The 18,073-nt window shown below is 57.0% G+C and overlaps 4 protein-coding genes across 4 annotated transcripts; all 4 read left to right on the top strand.

The window, feature by feature from the left end:
- Nucleotides 1–868: 868 nt before the first annotated feature.
- On the top strand, nucleotides 869–2,679 carry BJ171DRAFT_513438 (uncharacterized protein). The gene is made up of 5 exons (XM_053111771.1): nucleotides 869–1,536; nucleotides 1,703–1,807; nucleotides 1,902–1,976; nucleotides 2,168–2,181; nucleotides 2,358–2,679. The coding sequence occupies exons 1-5, from the start codon at nucleotides 948–950 to the stop codon at nucleotides 2,571–2,573; spliced, it is 999 nt and encodes a 332-aa protein (XP_052964645.1). The 5' UTR covers nucleotides 869–947; the 3' UTR covers nucleotides 2,574–2,679.
- Nucleotides 2,680–6,905: 4,226 nt separating this feature from the next.
- On the top strand, nucleotides 6,906–8,585 carry BJ171DRAFT_513436 (uncharacterized protein). Its single transcript, XM_053111770.1, has 5 exons — nucleotides 6,906–6,991; nucleotides 7,140–7,371; nucleotides 7,493–7,684; nucleotides 7,786–7,855; nucleotides 7,949–8,585. The coding sequence occupies exons 1-5, from the start codon at nucleotides 6,971–6,973 to the stop codon at nucleotides 8,277–8,279; spliced, it is 846 nt and encodes a 281-aa protein (XP_052964644.1). The 5' UTR covers nucleotides 6,906–6,970; the 3' UTR covers nucleotides 8,280–8,585.
- Nucleotides 8,586–9,273: 688 nt separating this feature from the next.
- Nucleotides 9,274–10,829, top strand: BJ171DRAFT_444349 (integral membrane protein DUF92-domain-containing protein). The gene is made up of 4 exons (XM_053108141.1): nucleotides 9,274–9,865; nucleotides 10,016–10,173; nucleotides 10,302–10,451; nucleotides 10,568–10,829. Exons 1-4 carry the CDS (start codon nucleotides 9,313–9,315, stop codon nucleotides 10,625–10,627), a joined length of 921 nt encoding a protein of 306 aa, XP_052964643.1. The 5' UTR covers nucleotides 9,274–9,312; the 3' UTR covers nucleotides 10,628–10,829.
- BJ171DRAFT_627456 (WD40-repeat-containing domain protein) lies at nucleotides 10,775–16,857 on the top strand (the record flags this gene model as incomplete). Its single annotated transcript, XM_053115557.1, has 19 exons — nucleotides 10,775–10,811; nucleotides 11,251–11,308; nucleotides 11,429–11,652; nucleotides 11,836–11,946; nucleotides 12,107–12,175; nucleotides 12,318–12,517; nucleotides 12,678–12,815; nucleotides 12,966–13,090; nucleotides 13,207–13,298; nucleotides 13,508–13,660; nucleotides 13,850–14,026; nucleotides 14,299–14,487; nucleotides 14,660–14,807; nucleotides 14,948–15,034; nucleotides 15,223–15,310; nucleotides 15,398–15,487; nucleotides 15,623–15,795; nucleotides 15,929–16,052; nucleotides 16,284–16,857. 19 exons carry the CDS (start codon nucleotides 10,775–10,777, stop codon nucleotides 16,371–16,373), a joined length of 2,373 nt encoding a protein of 790 aa, XP_052964642.1. The 3' UTR covers nucleotides 16,374–16,857.
- Nucleotides 16,858–18,073: the final 1,216 nt, after the last annotated feature.

Below are 18,073 nucleotides of genomic sequence, written 5' to 3'. Positions count from 1 at the left end.
ACCTTGACCTGGATCTGATTTACAAGCTGCACCCGGAACAGCATGTCTCACATCATCTTCCCGAAAAGCACCAGCCCCAGCAGTCTTCCCATCCACACCAGCACCAGCAGCCGCATCCGCACCAGCTACAACATCAGCAACTACATCAGCAGCAGCAGCAGCATCCGCAACAACCACAACACCAGCACTCGCAGCATCCTCTATATGCATACTCACACTCGCACTCGCGCCAACAGCCATACTCACAGTCGTATCAGCTACCACATTCGCACCCGTTTCAGTATACGCTCCAGCGCCATGCCGGCCAGCACCAGCTCCTTCAGCTCCATCAGCTCCATCAGCAGTATCCCTATGCGGGTCACGCACAACCTTATCCCTAGACAACCACTCGACCACGCACCGACTGCACATAGACGCCATAGACCTTGCTCGATCTCGGCTTTCTGATACACACATCTCACCCACTCGCCCTCCAGATTCGCACACCACTCGCTGGCCCACCTCATTGCATGCTCAATACATCGTGCTTGAACGTACAGTGCTGCGTGGCCGGCGGGTTTGTAGCCAATGATGCTGCGTGGCCGTCACAGCGGTTTGGGCAATCGATCCTCAGGCGTGTGGATATCGGCTTGATCCAAGTGAATCACAGCGAATGCATGTACCTCCGTTCACATCGCATTCCCAGGATGCAGTCGATCCCGGGATGCACTCATTCCCAGCATGTATCACATTCCCACGACCCAGACCCGCTCATCCCAGCACGCGCAATGCCCAACCACCCACAGCGCGCCGACCGCGTCTCGTGTCACGCTCCTCCACCCTTCGCGTGCCAGGCCGTTGCAACCCAGCTCTCCTACTTGGGCTTGCATCTGGGTCGCCCTCTCTCCCCTCTGTCTCTCATCCCGCCGACTCCGGCTGCCGCTCTGCTCCCTCTCCTTGTCGAGAACATGTCCGCTAGCAACGTCGATTCCCCATCTGTACCTTCGTCCGATGGACAGGCCCAGCCCGTCCCTTCCCTCGATGCCGATGCCGTCTCTCGTGGCCTGCCCCAAGAGCCAGCCAAAGAAACTCCTCGGGAGGTCGCTGATGCCCAGGAAGCCTCGCGCGAACCTGCCTCCGAAGACCATGCGGATGGCAAAGGTGTGATCGCTAGCGTCTTCCAGATCGTCTCGGATGCCCAAACAGCTGTCAGCCAGACCTTCAAGGACGCCATGCCCGCGTTCTCCCCCGAGATCAAGGAGGAGGGCGATGCTACCGATGCCGCCGGCAAATCCAACGCCGAGCACACCGTCGAGGTCCTCACCACCCAGGATGTCATTCTTGGGGCCTTCACGGGCTCGGTCGGAAACAAACCTGTCACAATCATGGTTGCCGAGGAGACGGTGGAGGTCACCGAGGATGTCACCGAGCATGTCGACGATTTTATGAAGCGTCCCGGCATGACCATCCACCAAGCCCAGGAGGCTCTCGAGCTCGCCGTTCTCGGAAAGATCTCTCACAAGACATCCGAAACAGGCAACTGGGACATGCCTCTGTGTAAGTAGACAGCGGCCAAGTCAGGTGAATGCAGGGAGGGACTGCTCCGTCAAGCACTGGCTGCTCTGTGTCGAGGAGAAATGGCGGATGATAAGGCAAATACCTCAGAGATTGTGTTTTCACGACGCACATGTTGAGTGACACGCCACCGACCCAATCATTCTAGGCGATTGCTTCCTGGCCCATGTCAAGTGTCTTGGCTCGTACATCTTCCCCTGCTACATCGACGAGAAGCACCGCAAGCTTCGCGGCTGGGAAACGATCAGCTGCGGTAAGAACATGCGGGCGAGCTGGCCGCCGCTATTTCGTCGCAGAGAATCGAATACCAAACCAGTGTACTCATCCTGGCATTGTGTCTTCCGCAGCCGGCACATCGATTTGGTTCTACTGCTGCCAGGCACCTTGCTTGGCTATCAAGCTCCGGTCCCAGATGAGAAAGCGTATGTTGTGTCCTGGACGAGATGAGATGCGTCGCGGGAGTGGTGGCTGATGGCTCGCTGTGATGCAATGGATTAAGACGAGCTGTGGAAAGCTCGTCGTGATATGCAGCGAGATACAAAGACAGCGCGATGATCATGCTACGAGGCTCACAGAGTTGTTGCTTGCTCGTTTGTCGATCGGATCTGGCCAGTCTTCGGCATCAAGGTAGGGCTATGATCCATATCATGCGCTGCAGCATCTGATGCCCATCGGCTGTGCAGGGTTGACCACTGGTACCTCTACGATGACGCCGTTCTGTCAGAAATCTGCTCTGGGGCTATCTTATTCGCGTTGTCACTTTGAACCTCGGTCTAACCTGAATCACCGTGTCTTGGATCCAGGGCCACCCCTTCACCGACTGTCTGACGCATACCTTCTGCTGCTGCTGTGCCCTTGCCCAAGAGCGTCGTCAGCTCGAGGTCATGGGCCTGCTCACCACGAACGTCGGCCTCCAGAACGTGGACAATGTCGTCCACGCCGTCTCGGCAATTTCCGAGACTGTCGTCGCCATTCCCGAGGAGGTCATGGAACTGGGCGGCGCCAAGAAACAAAACTGAAGGTCAATGATGCCTCGACGCTACAGAAAGTCGTTCCGTCGCCTTCAATGATTTTTTCACCTTTTTTTGGATTTGGATTTGGATTTGGATTTGGATTTGGATTTGGTTCGTGTATCGCCAGCTGAGCGCTGGAATCTCAATAGACTATGGTCATCGCTTATCCCAGCTTGATGAACAAGGCGCTGTGCATTGCTGCTACTCGATCGAAGCTGCGACGGAGGTGCATATGGACTGACGAGGAAAGTCGATTCGATGTATTCGTAATCAAGCGAAGAAGGAATGCAGACAGGAGTCGAATTCGTCTACCAAAAGAAAGCCAGTGCTCCAAGAATGCGCTTGCCAACTCGCTCACAGCGCGACAATACAGATCTGGGACACCAAGTCTACTTTGGGCACTATCGACTCGCACTGTTTGGTAAAGAGGCATGCCGCGATGAATTCGATCTGAGCTGAGGGCTCATTTCCAGCCGGCGGGACAGTTGCGGTAGTGTCTGATAGGCACCAGGACTCGGCCGCATGACTGACCCGAGCTGTTGAGTACTCGCCAATGTGCGATATGGGGACGGTTGCAAAGGCAAATGCTCATGGGAATGCCCGGGCGTTACGAGCCAATGTTGCGAGCCAGATCGCTGTAGTTCAGCTTGGACCGAAGATGGCCGTGAGTCGATGCGGTACACTTCGGTGCTTCCCAGAGAAGGCGAAGGACGAAGACTGAGTCGTCTCGGAGTGGCCACTCCCGCTGATAACGATGGCCCTGCGCGGAAATGAGGCGACGGGCTCGGTTGCCGCGAATGCATCGCCGTTGCGGCGCGATGCTGACCCGAGTCCGAATAGAGTGCAACAGGGCTACTTGCAAAGCGAGTGGCTGCTCGTTCACCGACAGAGGAACAGCCGGAGCAGCGACGGACTTGCAACAGCTCTTGAGAGAGGCCGTTGAGCCGGGTCTGCAGCAAGCGGTTCTCGTTGTGCACCGTCCGAATCTCTCTGAGCCGACCCGAGCCAAAAAGCACTGTCAGAAACGGGGAGAAGTTGACCGGTGACACATCGATCAGGCGGCTTTGACTTACTCCTGTGCACGCTTTAGTGCCGGCTGGGATTGCTCTAGCAGTTGGCCCTGCTTCTCAATCTTGGAGCGGAGTGCTTTAATAAGAGCATCCATGTTCTGCATCTGGAACTGGGGTGTGCTAAAGTGGGTAAGATCAGCCAGCCGAGAGCTAGAGGAGCCAGATGGCTGGCCAGAGGGCCAGCGTTTTGATAACCCACACTCTGCCTCGCAAGATGTTGTGCGCCTGGCCCGGGTTGGTCGCTACGGACGACTTACTTTGGTGACCCGGGTATACTCCTCGAGTGCAGCTGTGGGTGATTCAAAGAGGCTCCGGACATCGCTGGGAAGCTGATTTGCAGACAAATCAAGTGCGAGACCGTCAGTGGCTATTCGCAGTGGAGAGGATGATGGAGTTGGTTGTTTGGGCGACAAAGTCAAACATATCGAGCAACGCATCGATGACACTTGCTGCACGATTGGGGGGCCCACCTCGTCTCCGAGCTGCAGCGCCCGACAGCTCCGGTGACAGACTGGGCAGAGAAGCGCCTTGGATGTACCGTTCCCGAAATGCTGATTTGGCAGCTGAGAGGCAGAGGCAAGGCAGGGATCGCAAAGCGTGTGGCCGCACTGCGTGATAAAAAATGTTGGGTTCTGACCGTTGCCGAAGATCAAAGCACATCTGACCGAGTCTTGGGTGAGTCCACGGCAAGTGTGTGTGATGCGGCTGCAAGTTGTCACGGCAATTGCGAGGCATCGAAAAATGGACTTGCCTGCGGCAGTGGAGCCACTCTGGCGAGAGCGATACAGATACGGCATCAGCCATGTCTCCAGATCCAGGTTGTTCCGCTGGATCAAGATGGCGATGGCAGAATCATTGCTGGTGAGAACAGTCGAGCCTGTGGGAACTTGTTTGGCCATGCACCCAAGATCGCTCATCAACCGATGTGTCATCGCCGCTGTCTGTCATGCCGTGTCTCCAAGACACCTCCATGCCCATGATATGAGGACCACCTCGGCCCTGTAGCCACCACCGTCTAACTGTGCGGCAGTCGAATGTCCAATCACTGCGGATGCTGCCTCTGTCCTGTCGCTGCTCCCGGCGTGCTCTCCAGATCATTGCTGATTGAGGTACCAATTGCCTCAGAGACAGTCAGACAATGCGCCATCCACAACTGCATATGTACACGATGCACATTGTCTTGGTCGAGCCACCGGTATCCACTGCCAACTCTCATGCGACGCTAGAGACTCGATCCACCATTCTTCACCGTGTTGAAGAAAAAATGGGACATATCGTCTCATTTAGACAAACACGGCGAAGTCAGATCATATTACAAGTGGATCTAATCATTTCCCTGTGTGAGGGAGATGCATAGAGTGAGTGGGCACGACGAGGACCAGCGAGTCGCTGCAGATGCAGTCGCTGTAGGCCAGAGCAAGAAGACATACCTGAGACGAGGGAGAAAGACGCAGGACAAAGAGCAATATCGCTGGTTTGGGTACCGATCAAAGCCGTACAGCCAGATCGATCAACGCCAACCGATCCACAAGCCATCCGTGTGTGAAAGTGTCCCGTTTTAAATAAGTTCGCTGGAATCTTGCCCTCGTCAGCATTGTCTTTCAACCCAGCAATAGCAATATTTACGCAGGACAAGATGGCCGGCTAGTCAAAAGCCCAGATTTCCCCACCTCAGCGGCCGAGGCCCCACGACTGAGTCTGTCGCAAACTCTTCCGGACCGCACCCCAGCCTCTCTGCATTTGATATCGCTGCCGCCTCGGCCTTGACAAGTGGACTCATACAGAATGATTTGGGCCAAGACCGAGCACTTTGCCTTTGCGGCGCTGCAGTTGTCTGCATTACTCCCTTCGGGTAGGTACCACAGAGTCTCGTTAGCAACAGATGCTTGCTGCGAACTGGCATCGCAGGTTCAACCAGGATGCCATATGATACCCCGACGCAGTGAGGCGTTGATGATGGGTGGTGGTGGTTGGGGTTGGTGTGCAAGTATTGCCCTTGCAGATTACCAATTGTCAATGCTAGGGAATGATTCGGGTCACACGATTGGACTGCTGACTCAACCCTGCATTCCCTCAAAGGTGTGTATGGAGCCGCAAGCTGCCTAGGCTGCTTCCAGGACATCAGTGGACAAGGGTACCAGCGAGTTCTCAGCGACTGGATCGATTTCTCGGTATGCTGGTGGTCATTCCTCTTTGTTCACTCAGACAGGCATTCCATGTCGTCGATTCTAACTCTACCGTCCGGCATCAACAGGATACCAGCCACAATACACTCGAGAAATGCCAGGGCCACTGCAGGTCGAAAGGCTACAGGTGGGACGATGGGACTGAAATGACACCATGAGAGAGCTGTCAGCCAAGTATGGTGGGCTTTGTGAGTGTCTGAGCGAAGCTGACATCCATATTCTATCGGAATACAACCGCAGCTATGCTGGAAACCATGGCGGACAGAACTGCTTCTGCGGCAACTGCATGTACAGCAGCTCGGACTACGGCGCCTCCGGATCGCTTGGTTCCCAGGTTTCCCGTGGCAAGTGCTCGCGCTGGTGTGCCGGTGACCCCACAGGCACCTGCGGCGGTGTCAAGTATGTCCAGGTATCCTATACATCGGATTATGGGTGCTACGACTATGACAAGCGAGCCGTGCCATCTGATGTCTTGACGATGTCGATGAGCAACTATGGGCCAAGTGACGGCATCCAGGCCTGCAAGGATTACTGTGCTTCGAACTACTACGTGTAAGTTGATCTCGCATCTGCGTCGCTTGAGTGGCTCGCCAGATGCAAGGCTGGCATCCAAAATCCTTCGTTCACACGTTAATGGGTGCTGGAATGCTTCATCGACCGCTAAAATATCATCATCATGCCCTGTCTACTCATCTCGGCCCGCAGATACGTTGGTGTTCGTACCAACAACAATCGCTATGGCACACCCAACGAATGCAACTGCTTCAACACCGTGCAGTTCAATCCTCGCAACGACACTTCCCAGTGCGTGGGTCGATCGGACCAGATCTACGTCACCTACACGCAATTCAACAAGAAGTCGGGTTGCTCCTCGAGCGGCTACAATCCACCTCCGCAACCTTACAACCCCCCAATGCCAACCATAGCCCCCAAGCCATCTACGGCGTTGCCATCAGCCACAAGCAACCCCGTCCCGATCCCATCCAATCGCTGCACCACCAACACCGTGCGCAAGAGCTGGGACGACATGACAACAACGCAGCGCCAAAACTTCCTCAAGGCTCTCAAAAAGTTCAACAGCGCCACCTCAGTTCTGCCGGGCAACAAGTACACCTATGCCGATTTTGTCTCGATTCACTCCCGCAACATGAACTCCATCCACGGCACGGTAATGAATGCCAGAGTGCAAAGTCCGACGATCAGGATGCACGGACGAGGCTCGTTGGCTGACCCCGTCGCTTGAGCCGTCACGATTGCCCAGACCCGATCTGCCGCCCGCTGCGCTGACTCTTGGTTATGCTGGCCATGATGTGCAGTCCCTCTTTCTGCCGTTCCATCGCTACTTTATTCGCCTCTTTGAGCAGCATCTCCAGGCCATCGATGCTACCGTCTTCCTTCCCTACTGGGACTGGTCCCGGGCGAGTATCTATCAGGATCCCCAGAGCGGGCTGGTATTCAGTTCCTCCGCTCTGGGGTCGGTTACTGCCCTCCTCAACTCCAACACGGGATATTGCCTGAACATTGGCGACGGAAGCGGCTCGACATATCGTGAGTCTTTGAACAAATGGCCTTTCCGACACGCACCAGACTAGACTTTGCCAGCATTCCGATACAGCCGCTCTTTGGTGCCGACTTCGAGGCTGACAGATACCGTGGACTCTTTGCCCAGAGCTCAGCAACTCGGGCGACTCCAACTGTGTCCAACGCCTTGGCGGCACAGATTCCAGCGGATTCTATACGGGTCGTATTGGCGGACCACTCACAGCCCCGAACGTGATCGACAGCTACACCACTTCTGCAAGCCTGGACAGCTTCAATACCTATGCCAAGGTCATCGAGTACATTCACGGAGATGTACATGGTGAGGAGCGGCATTGGCGGGCAGAGACGCTGAGCTCCGAGACTCTGACTGCGGCTGATAGAGGGTCGATCGACTAATACTTTGGTGCGCTGATTACCCAGTCAAGTGTGGTGGAGACATGAGTCATCTCAACACGTCGCCCAAGGACCCGCTGTTCTTCTTCCACCATGCGTGAGTCTCTCGGATCTATTCGATGCTGCTTGCTCGGCCCAACAACACACAGGACCAACTATTGACGCCGCTCTCGCGACTGTTCGTTCGCAGGAACGTTGATCGCTTCTGGAGCAACTGGCAAAGCTATGACAACTACCGTCGCCAATTTGCCTACGCCTCCAGCACCAGCGACAAGCTCGTCGAGTTCACCACCGTGACTGTCGCCAGTGTACTTGACCATCAGAACAGCCTGTGCTATTCGTATCAGCCACCAGCCTCGGGCTTTGAAGCCCAGTCTGAGCCAGCGCAAACGCAGGAGGCTCTCCCGGAGGAGTGGCACAGCATGATCTTTAGCTCCCCGGAAGAGGCCAACGACATTCTGTCCACCATCGCCAGCATTACCCAGAGTGTCAACGACGATCTCGCCGCCAACGGCAACTGACATTCTATGCACAAGCGCATGGTTTCGAGCAGACGAAATCTGCTACGTGGCTCTGACGGAGAGAAGCTTAGGCCCGTAGTCACCGTGAAGGAGTGTATTGGCGGGAACAACAAGATGACGAAGGACAAGGGAGCGTGGAAGGTCGAGGTCGCAAGTGAGGGGCAAGTGGAAGAACATGCGACCCATGCAGCTGTGGCTTCGAGTTTGCGACAAAATCCCGTGCAATGCACTTGACACCTGAGCAAACGGGCCAAGATGCCTTGCTGTGGCGACTTTCTGGGCGGGAATATATACAAATGTCTCCCACGGCGCATGGCAGAGGACAGGTGCATGGGAGGGACAATCACCCATGTGCAATGCGCCATGCGAGCTGGCCAGAGCGGTGCTGGCTCTGGATCGGTTTGTAACTTGGGTGGCGGCCAGTGCTTTGAATGCCTGACCTCCAAGTTGTCCCTGGCTCCGAGTCCGCGAGGAACCTGCACAGCCAGTCTCGCTCTGACCCATGATGCAAGTGACTCAAAGGACTTGTGGGTCACAACAGACAACGAGGTTCCGTGCTGAGAGCCCATCGGATCTGTTGTCTCGGGCGACTTGATGCGCCGCTACTTGTCCTGCTGTGTGCCTCGGCCACGTTAGCGCATCTATCCGAACATGCCAGCGGTGATAGCTTGGATATGCTCTGCGGACTTGGTGTCGACCGACAACCTGCGACCCCCTGTGTGATTGCCTGGTAGTCCATTCGAAAGGCAAGACATTTCAAGGTCGACTCGGCGAGCAAGTTGTTACTGTGGCCCACGCAGATGCCCAAATAGATGGAGATTGTCAGTGAGGACGACCAGCACCAGGGCGAGGGCCGGTTGGAGCGAGAGCACTTCCTCGTTGTGCTTGAATGGGGCTCCCAGGGGTCTCTTGCACAACATTTGACCGCCGGCTGATTCGGGCCGGGATCTGGTTGGCGTTCTGTTGCATTCGCCCTCCCCCTCGGCGCATTTCCATCTCCATCTCCATCTCCATCTCCCCGCATACTCCCGGCATGCACATCGTTCTCGCCATCGCCGGCAGCGGCTACCTGGCATACAGCGGCCTCAAGAAGAAATCGCTGTCGCCCTCCGGCGCTGCTGCGGCCTGTGCCCTGGGACTTGCTGTCTTCACGCATCCCTACCACCTGTTCGCTGTTGTTCTCGTTGTCTTCTACCTCTCGGGGTCTCGCCTGACCAAGTACAAGGCGGAGCGCAAGCGCCAGCTGGAAGAAAGCTATCTCGATGGCGGCCAGCGAACAGCCTACCAGGTGTTCTGTAACGGCTTCCTGGCTGGCGTGGTCTGCGTTCTCCATCGGCTCTTGGTCCTCCAGACCGCCCAGCAGCAATCGTCACCCGACCGGGATCTGGCCCAGGAGCCCCTGTGTTTTGCCTTTGGCTCCGAGACCGACTCGGCCACAAGGCTGAATGCGGTCCTGATTATTTCCTATGTTGCGCTCATCGCAGCGTGCTGCGGCGACACCTTCTCGTCCGAGCTCGGCATCCTGAGCAAGTCGCCGCCCTATCTGATCACGACGTTCAAGCAAGTGCCCCCTGGCACCAACGGCGGTGGGTGCTGATGCCGATTCACCTTGCATGGGTGGATGCTGGCGCCCTGGGACTATGCTCTGCTTGCTTGCCTGCTTGCCTGCCTGCCTGCTTGCCTGACTCATGTGGATGCTGATCATGCCATGCGTTATGGCGAATGGTGCTCGCCAGGTGTTAGCCCACTTGGCCTGCTCGGCAGCTTGCTCGGCGGACTCATGGTTGGCGTCTTTGGTGGCCTTCTGGTTCCGCTCGGTCCCGGCTGCCCAAGAGTGCTGCCCACCCTCCAGCTGGTGGTCACAGGGGCTGCTGCTGGTGTCGTCGGCTCGCTGGCAAGTATTGTGAATGCATATTCCGCCGGCACTTTTCTCCATCCACATCGCCTTCCCGGGCCGACTCTGATCCTAACTTGCCTCATGCTCTGCCCACTCGACATATCTGCGTTTCTTGAATCGTCCAGATCGATTCGCTCATGGGAGCAACTTTGCAGAAGAGCGTCTACAACAAGTCGACCAAGAAGATCGCTGGCGACCATCGCGTCGTTCAAAAGGGCGAAAGCGCGAGCGATTTCGAGCATGTTTCTGGGCTCGAGATCCTCGACAACCACATGGTGGGTGGTCTGGTCTGGTCTGCTTTGAAGACAGGTTATCGCAGAGATGGACTCGAGCTCGTTGGGTGTTGCATCAGCCGCTGAATCGCTCACGCTGCTTCGTTTCTGGCGGACAGGTCAACCTGCTCTCGTCGCTTGCGACAGGCCTCGTCTTTGCCGCTCTGGCGTCCCTTTGACTTTCCGCCTCTCGTCCTGCGTGATTGGTGTCTCTATTCAAAACGCAACGGGAGCTGTGCCCGCTCTTTCTGCTCGTGTCTCGGGCAGCTGCGTCGCCCATCTCTGTCGATCCCAGAATCCATTTGCTGTTCCCACAACGATCTGCCATGAAGGTCAAGATTCATCAAGAGGCGGCAAATAAACGTCAGTGCATAGCTCCCATCTCTGCCCATTGCCTTTGAGTCCATGGGATCTGCTGGCTCCGTGTTGCAGCCAGCCACATACAAAATGGCTATCGGCACGCATCGCCGCCTGAAACGCGGCGCATTATCGATTGCCAGGACGGCCCTGCATTCTTCATCGAGCGTCCCTCGACAACTCTCCCTTTTGCCACGAGCCTCTCCCACGCGACGGAGAATGCTCCTCGGGCTGCAGTTGCTGTTGCTGCCTTCTGGGCGATAACCACATTCATGATCATGCAAAACGCGTCGCCGAGGCACCTGCGAGCATGCAGCCGCCATTCGCTCCAAGAGAAATATGCGTCGCGGGGCTCTGACGGTGCTCGATGCGTCCTATGGTGTGTGCTATGGTGGTTCTGACGAGGCCCGGTGCATGCTGTGGTGCTTCTTTCCCATACCCACAGACACGGACCTGGTCACCTGTGTCGGCTGGACCAGCAACAACGAGTTGTTTTCATGCGGGTAGGTGCTTATTCTTGGCGACGAGCGACAGGGACTAATCGAATCCACGCCGCCATTTACCCATCTGCATGAACGCTGATCGGCTCTCCTTCGCCCTCACCGCTATCGATGCCCCCACAGCGACGATCAACAAATGCTGCGCTGGTCTGGCGATGGAGAGCATCTCGGCGCCGTTCCCATCGCGCTGTTCAGCAAGTCCAAGACGCTCGCTGCTGCTCAAAAAGCAGGTCCAAGCCCCGAGGCCCAGGGTAGTCTCTACTTTACCGATATCCAGTGGTTCCCAGTTGCTCCGTCAAAGGGATCGTCGATCGGGGCAGATCTGTTTGTGGCCGCCGGCACCGATGGTACGTTTGATCCGCTCTGGCGTCGCGAGCAAGGATCAGCGTGGGAAACGAAGGAAACTCCTGGACCGTGATGGAGGAGATTCGCGAAGACTCGGTGGGGGGGGGCTCTGCAGTCGCTCTGAATTCTCGGGTCATCCACGGGCACCGATGCGGTACTCATCATTCCTTGCTGCTCACCGCCAGGCAAATTCCACTTGTGTACCAAGGCCGGCCGAGTCGAGAAGAGCGTCGAGGCCCACCGAGGCGCCCTTTTGTCACTGAAGTGGAATTATGAAGGGTCGGCATTGGTTACAGGTGAGGAGTAACAAAGGGCGAGAGTTATTGGCTGGCCCCGGATACAGAGCCATGTGCGCACTTCTGGTCCTGAGACTCGCTACACTCTGAATTGAAGGCCTCGGCGCTCTCCGCTGACCAGGCTTGACCATCATCCCCCCCCTCTTATTCATCCAAACAGCCGGAGAAGATGGCCAGATCAAAATCTACTCCAGGAGCGGCATGCTGCGGTCGGTTTTGGTTCAAATCGGTCAGTGCCTTACTTGCAGCATATGTAGAGCATTGAAGCCAATCTGTTGTCCCACTGGTGTGGTGTTCTCCGGTCTGGCACGGCATATTGTCTCCCCGGGCCGCGGTTTGACACTTTGCTGGGGGTTGGATGGGGCTTGCAGGATATCCTGTCTACTCTATTGCCTGGTCGCCCGACAACGACCAGATACTCTTCACCAACGGTCGCAATCTCATCATCAAGCCCATCCAGCCGTCCAACAAGCCCAACCAGTGGAAAGCGCACGACGGCGTGATCCTCAAGGTCGACTGGAGCCGGGTCAGCAACTTGATCGTGTCTGGAGGCGAGGATCGAAAGTACAAGGTGAGAAGCCTGGGTCTGTCTCTGTAGCACCAGAGTGTCTAGAGCTGGCACAGTTCCTTGATTCTGTCAGCCATCTCAAGGCCGTGTCAGCATACTCCCCCCCCCCAGCTGTTTGTGAGTCGAGTTATTTCTCCAATCCATCTGACTATGGTATATGCAGGTTTGGGACACATACGGGCGTCAGATCTACTCCTCCACTCAGCAAGACCACCCAACCACCTCTGTATCCTGGGCACCCTCTGGCGAGATGTTTGCCGTCGGCTCCTTCAACACCCTGAGAATATGCGATAAACTGGGGGTGAGTCGTGGGCCGCGGCATATTTTGCGGGCCGAGAGCCGCGAATGCTTCGGCTTGATATGGAAATCTGACTCAACATGCGCGTTTCCATGGATACTCCTTCCTTCATTCCCGATGGCGGTGACGGTGATGGTTGTTGTGGATGCACAGTGGTCCTATACACTCGCCAAGCCCAAGAGTGGCTCGATTTACAACATCGCATGGACTCCCGACGGCACCCAGCTGGCCGGAGGCGGTGGATCCGGCGCGGTTGTGTTTGCAAACCTCGTCAACAGGTGAGAGCCTGTGCTGTGCATACAAGTGTGAGCATTATGGTGTCTCTGCAGCCGAGCGATGGCTGTGGCAAGGTTGGGCGGGGAGAATGCGGCTAATGTCCGTCGTTGGCCAACAGGAAGCTCGAGTGGAAGAACCTGGAGGTCCTGATCCTGGACGATCACAAGATCCGAGTCAACGACGTCGTCAACGGCACGAACGAAAATCTCGGTATGGACGAGATGGAATGGCATTGGATGGGAGAGGCTTGGGTGAATTGGCACGAAGCAGAGTAGAACCGAGCGGGTCGAGATGAAGAGTATGCCATCCGGCATAGAGGGGGATCGCTATGGATGCGAAAGCGCGGTCGAGTGTCCAGGGCTCCTTCCAGCATTGTTCAGCAGGGACGCTCGATTAACGTCAGCATGTTCGCCGAACAGAGTTCCGGGATCGCGTCATCCAGGCATCGATTGGGTTCCAGCATTTGATCGTGGCAACATCATCACAGTGCTATGTCTACAGCGAGAAGAACTGGAACACGCCGATGATTGTGGATCTGTCGAACAACGGCCGAGTGATTTGCATCCAGCAGAGTCCAAGGTGAGTAGCGTGTGTCCGGTTCAGCGATGCAACGTTATCTGTGGCTGGGAAGAGAATGGGGTGCACAGCAATGCCGCAACAGCCATCACAGGAAGTGCACATTCTTCTACGTCTATCCTCCCTCCCTCCCACCCCGATGGACGTAGGAACGAGGACGGATAGGCATCTCCACTAATCGTCAGTATCCAACAGCTACTTTTTGATTGTCGACAACTTTGCGGGCATCCAGATCTACTCGTACGACGCGCGGTTCGTAAGCTCGCCAAAGTACCCTGGGCTGCGTGCCGAGTTTATCACGCGCCAGACCATTTCGCTATCGAACGACGTGCTGGCGATCACAGACAGAACAGATCAGAAATGTAAGTACACGAAGGCGGTCGAGACCACCGAAGGGAGGAGGGGGCGATGGGCAAGGTGCTGAAACAAAAGAACAGCCGATTATAGTGGGGGTTTGTGCCGAGTGTGTGGACGAGCTTGATCCCGCAGAAGCCTTTGTTCAAGCCGCGGATGCCTCTCGGTGTCTTGAAAACAGTGTCTGCGTCTTCGATCGACATGGCTGCTCTGCAAAAAGAGAGAGAGGAGGCCGCATGGGCCTGCTGCGGATGCACTCACGAACAATCTCACTGGACAGGCATCTATTTGTTCGACGTCGTGTCGGGGCGAGCCATAGGAGACGGTCCACTGCGACACCAAACCGAGGTGCTGGAGATAGGAATGAACCAGAGTGCCTCGGCCGGCGTTGGAAGACAACTCGTTCTCGTGGACAAGAATCGCGACATGCATATTACGATTGTGATGAGACCCAGCTTCAAAAAGATCGGTAATGCAGTCGGGCGTGTTGGGATCAGCAAGCACAAAGTGGCACAGGATGGGGAAATGTGTCTGGCAGGTGCCAGGAGAGATGTGTCTGGCTCAGGCTTCGTGGCAAACGGCGGAGACACAGGATTGAGATTGCTGACGATCCGACGCCGCTTGGTAAATGATCCACACAGGAACGATGGTGGAGACGTTCATCTGGAATGACGAAATTGACATTCTCGCTGCGATCGTGGACAGCAAGCTTGTGGTGTGGTACTATCCGAACATTGTGTTTGTGGACGAGGATATTTCGCTGATGACTCGTTATGAGCGCGACGGAAGGTAAGTCGTTCGCACACGGGTACCTTGAACATCAGATGGTGCCAGTGCATGAGGATGCTGGTGCGATGCTGGCCGAGGTCGTTTACTGACGCGAATGTCGTTACCGCCGCTATGCCGTATATTGACCGGGATTGGAACAGTCACTTTGGAAAGAACGCACAATTCACTGGATTCTGGGGTACAATGTGCACGCTGCGAAAGGCAGATGGCGCTTCGGTCTCGGTGAGGTACGCTACAACGAGTCGGGAGTCTTTGGGCACCGAGACTGCGGGGCACTTCGCGGGCAAACGCTGTCGCCACTCATACTCCGAGTCTTGTACTCGTGGCGGGGAATGTGGTTTAGTCTGGGCCGGGACTTGCTTGGGCTCGGAGCTGTAAGGGCAGTAACACGAGCTTGATTTCTCGTTCATGCCAGCAACATTTCGCCGTTTCCGGGCATGCTTCAAGACCAGACCCGGCGCAAGCAATGGGAGGAAGCGATTCGGCTCTGTAGATTTGCAAAGGTATTGGCCGTCTTGCCTGACGCAGTGCTGTGCCCGTTGCGACACACCTCGGCGCCTTGCTGACCTGGTTGGGTTTGTTGGTGTAAGATGAACGAGCTGTGGGCGTGCCTCGCTGGCATGGCTGTCCACGCGCAGGAGCTCAACACTGCCGAAGTGGCATATGCCAGTATCGACGAGGTGGGTCTCATGGAGTTGGATTGCGTTGGGTCATTGCAGTTTGGTGTCTGAATGGACACGAAAGAGTTCTCGGACCTGGCGTTGAGCAGGGGCAGCTGTTTCCTGATCGCCTCGGGCCGACCACAATATCTCCAGGCCGCCAAGGTGCAGTTCGTGTGCTATGTCAAGAGTATCCCGACGCCCGAGGGAAGGGCCGCCGAGCTGGCGCTGCTGCGCCGTCAGCCCAAGGAATCCGAGGCGATCCTGCTTTCTGCATCGCTCATCTATCGCGCGATCCAGATGTGGATCACGCTGTTTAATTGGGACAGGTGAGAGCGAGCGCGGACTTGAGCATTGGGAAGCCAGTGGAAGGCAAAGCGACGCTGGGATCAGCGACTGGACGCCGCCGCCACACAACTGATAGGACTGGCAATGCGGTGGAATGTTTCTGGGGCTCACCAGGGCGCTTGAGATCGCAGTCAAGTACAAGACGCACGTCGATACGGTGCTGTACTTCCGAGACCGGTATCTGAAGGCCATGGGGCGCAAGGAAGCGAACAAGCGGTTCTTGCAGTACGCCGAAGGAGTAAGTGTGGCCCCAAGCGCATGTAGAAGTGATGTGATATATGTCTGTTGGAGGGATGAGGAAGATGAATCAAGAGGGTGGGAAGTGCTGGGTTACTTACTGGCTGGCGAGACGATGTGAGAAACATGCGGCGTTGGATTGGGTGTGCTGGATTCGACTGAATGGGTGGATTGGGTGGATTGCACAGATGGGTGGACGGAACGAGTCTCTGACCACTGCAGCCTGCATCAGGTGACGGTGGACTATGAGAAGATCAAGGCCAAGGTTGCGATGGAGGAGGAGTCGGAGAAGCAGCGCAAGAACGTCAAGCCCTACAACTGAGCCGACACCGGGCGCCGCAACAGGAGTGGTGGAAAATACGAACGTGTGTGTGGTCTGCACGAGGCGTGTGCTCGAGTGGAGAGGACGACGGAACGACGCTGGATGGACGGTATTCGGGAGGGGAGCGGATCGCGACGGAAGGGCTCCGGGCGGACATGCACAAGCAACAGAGAGGCAATACACATGGGCAGATACCCTCCCTGCTGGCGAGGCGACGGCTGCGGGATAGGACATGGTGGCTGCCTGGCAGGGTACTTGCCCATCAGGTGATTGATGATCTGCACACGGCCAGGCAGCCCAGCAGAGGGCGGTTTTTCATGGCCGCACTGGCTGTTTGGCATGGCCGCCAGGCCGACATGTCATGCGGCCAAAGGGGGTCGCAGCACAGGCCTCGTGGCAGAGGCCAGCGGCCGGTGGGGGAAATCGGGACAGGCGATTGGGGCGGGCCGCTGATTGGGCGGCTGGCTGGCTGGGGCGGTTCCGAAGTGGTTCGCGCGTGAGCCACAGTGACAGCATGGCCGGAGCAAACCGCGGATGCCTGTATGTGTGTGCTGCGGCTTGGGCCAATCAGAGGCGCACGACACTATTTGCGGAAATCGCGGGTGTGGCACAGACCACGAGGCTGCAGGCTTCGGGCTCGTTGCTGCACACTGACAGTGGGGGGCGATAGCACGGAGCGCCACACACACACGCGGATTGATACCGCACAACAGCACACAGCGGCACAGCAGCACACAGGCACAGCAGCACGGCTCACTATCGCTCACATCCACTCACGCCAGCCAGGACACGCGCCCGGCTCGTCTGTTTGGTGCCCCCGCCTGCCATATCGGGCCAGGCGCACCTGATGATTGGCTGGATCCCGTGGCACGTTGCACCGCCGCGCGCCGCGTCCTCCGCCCGCCTCGCCCGCCCCGCCCGCCTCGCTGCGGCGAGAGCCAATCGCCGCCGCCCTCGCCCGGCAGTGTCGCTCTCCTGTCCGGCAGCGCCGCTCTCTCTTTTTTTTTCACCGTCCGCCCACCCTTTAAATACCTGGCCGCCAGCCTCTCGCTCCATCGACCCCATCACCACCAAGGTTCTTTCGCGACCTTTGCCTGCCATTGAATGATTTCCGTCCAAATCCTCATCTACTGCGCCGTCGAAACCCCGGGATAATTTGGTAGGCATCCGCGGCCTGCTCCTCGCTGCGATTCGCCGGTCTAGGCCGTCCTGGTTCTTGCACTCGCAGCCCCCTCTGGCTCTGGATGCATCTCGCTGGTGTGGGGTGTCGATGAGCTCATCGGCCCCGGGCACCCCGGGCTGGCCTCAAGGCGGCGGCGGTGGAGGCGAAGCAAGCAGTCATGGAGGCAGAGATGCTGGGACAGCCAGCGCCTGCTGCTCCTGCCATGAACGCCGTCGGATGTCGCTGTATGGATCGGTCGTCCGCCCCAGCCGCCGCCGGAATCCGCTCGCACCCCGCCGCACACCGCGCCGTCTATATAACCGCCTCGATGGCCCCTCCGATGCTGCCGAGACACCCTATCCATCGCTGCTGATGACCCGATCGTGCGTCGCTGCTCAACGCCTTCGTCCTGACGACTTTCCTCCTTCTCCTCCGATGGGCTAGCCCTCTGATCCTGCAGGCATCCATCCCCTCTCTGCTCGTCGTATAGCCTTCATCCGCTGAACGACTGCCAATTCCATCCCAACCTGCTCCCTCC

This window comes from Polychytrium aggregatum, assembly GCF_025602895.1.
Source record: "Polychytrium aggregatum strain JEL109 chromosome Unknown BJ171scaffold_30, whole genome shotgun sequence".
Lineage (NCBI taxonomy): Eukaryota > Fungi > Chytridiomycota > Chytridiomycetes > Polychytriales > Polychytrium > Polychytrium aggregatum.
Note: the sequence above shows the minus strand (reverse complement) of the source record. Positions and strands in the feature narration are given on the sequence as shown.

Bases quoted from the DNA above. Each gene is read 5' to 3' on its own strand.
- BJ171DRAFT_513438 (XM_053111771.1), top strand. From the start codon at position 948: ATGTCCGCTAGCAACGTCGATTCCCCATCTGTACCTTCGTCCGATGGA. The intron at 1,537-1,702 runs GTAAGTAGACAG...CAATCATTCTAG, and splicing joins CAACTGGGACATGCCTCTGT to GCGATTGCTTCCTGGCCCAT. The intron at 1,808-1,901 runs GTAAGAACATGC...TGTCTTCCGCAG, and splicing joins CTGGGAAACGATCAGCTGCG to CCGGCACATCGATTTGGTTC.
- BJ171DRAFT_513436 (XM_053111770.1), top strand. From the start codon at position 6,971: ATGAACTCCATCCACGGCACG. The intron at 7,685-7,785 runs GTGAGGAGCGGC...CTGATTACCCAG, and splicing joins CATTCACGGAGATGTACATG to TCAAGTGTGGTGGAGACATG. The intron at 7,856-7,948 runs GTGAGTCTCTCG...GTTCGTTCGCAG, and splicing joins CTGTTCTTCTTCCACCATGC to GAACGTTGATCGCTTCTGGA.
- BJ171DRAFT_444349 (XM_053108141.1), top strand. From the start codon at position 9,313: ATGCACATCGTTCTCGCCATCGCCGGCAGCGGCTACCTGGCATACAGC. The intron at 9,866-10,015 runs GTGGGTGCTGAT...GGTGCTCGCCAG, and splicing joins GCCCCCTGGCACCAACGGCG to GTGTTAGCCCACTTGGCCTG. The intron at 10,452-10,567 runs GTGGGTGGTCTG...TCTGGCGGACAG, and splicing joins AGATCCTCGACAACCACATG to GTCAACCTGCTCTCGTCGCT.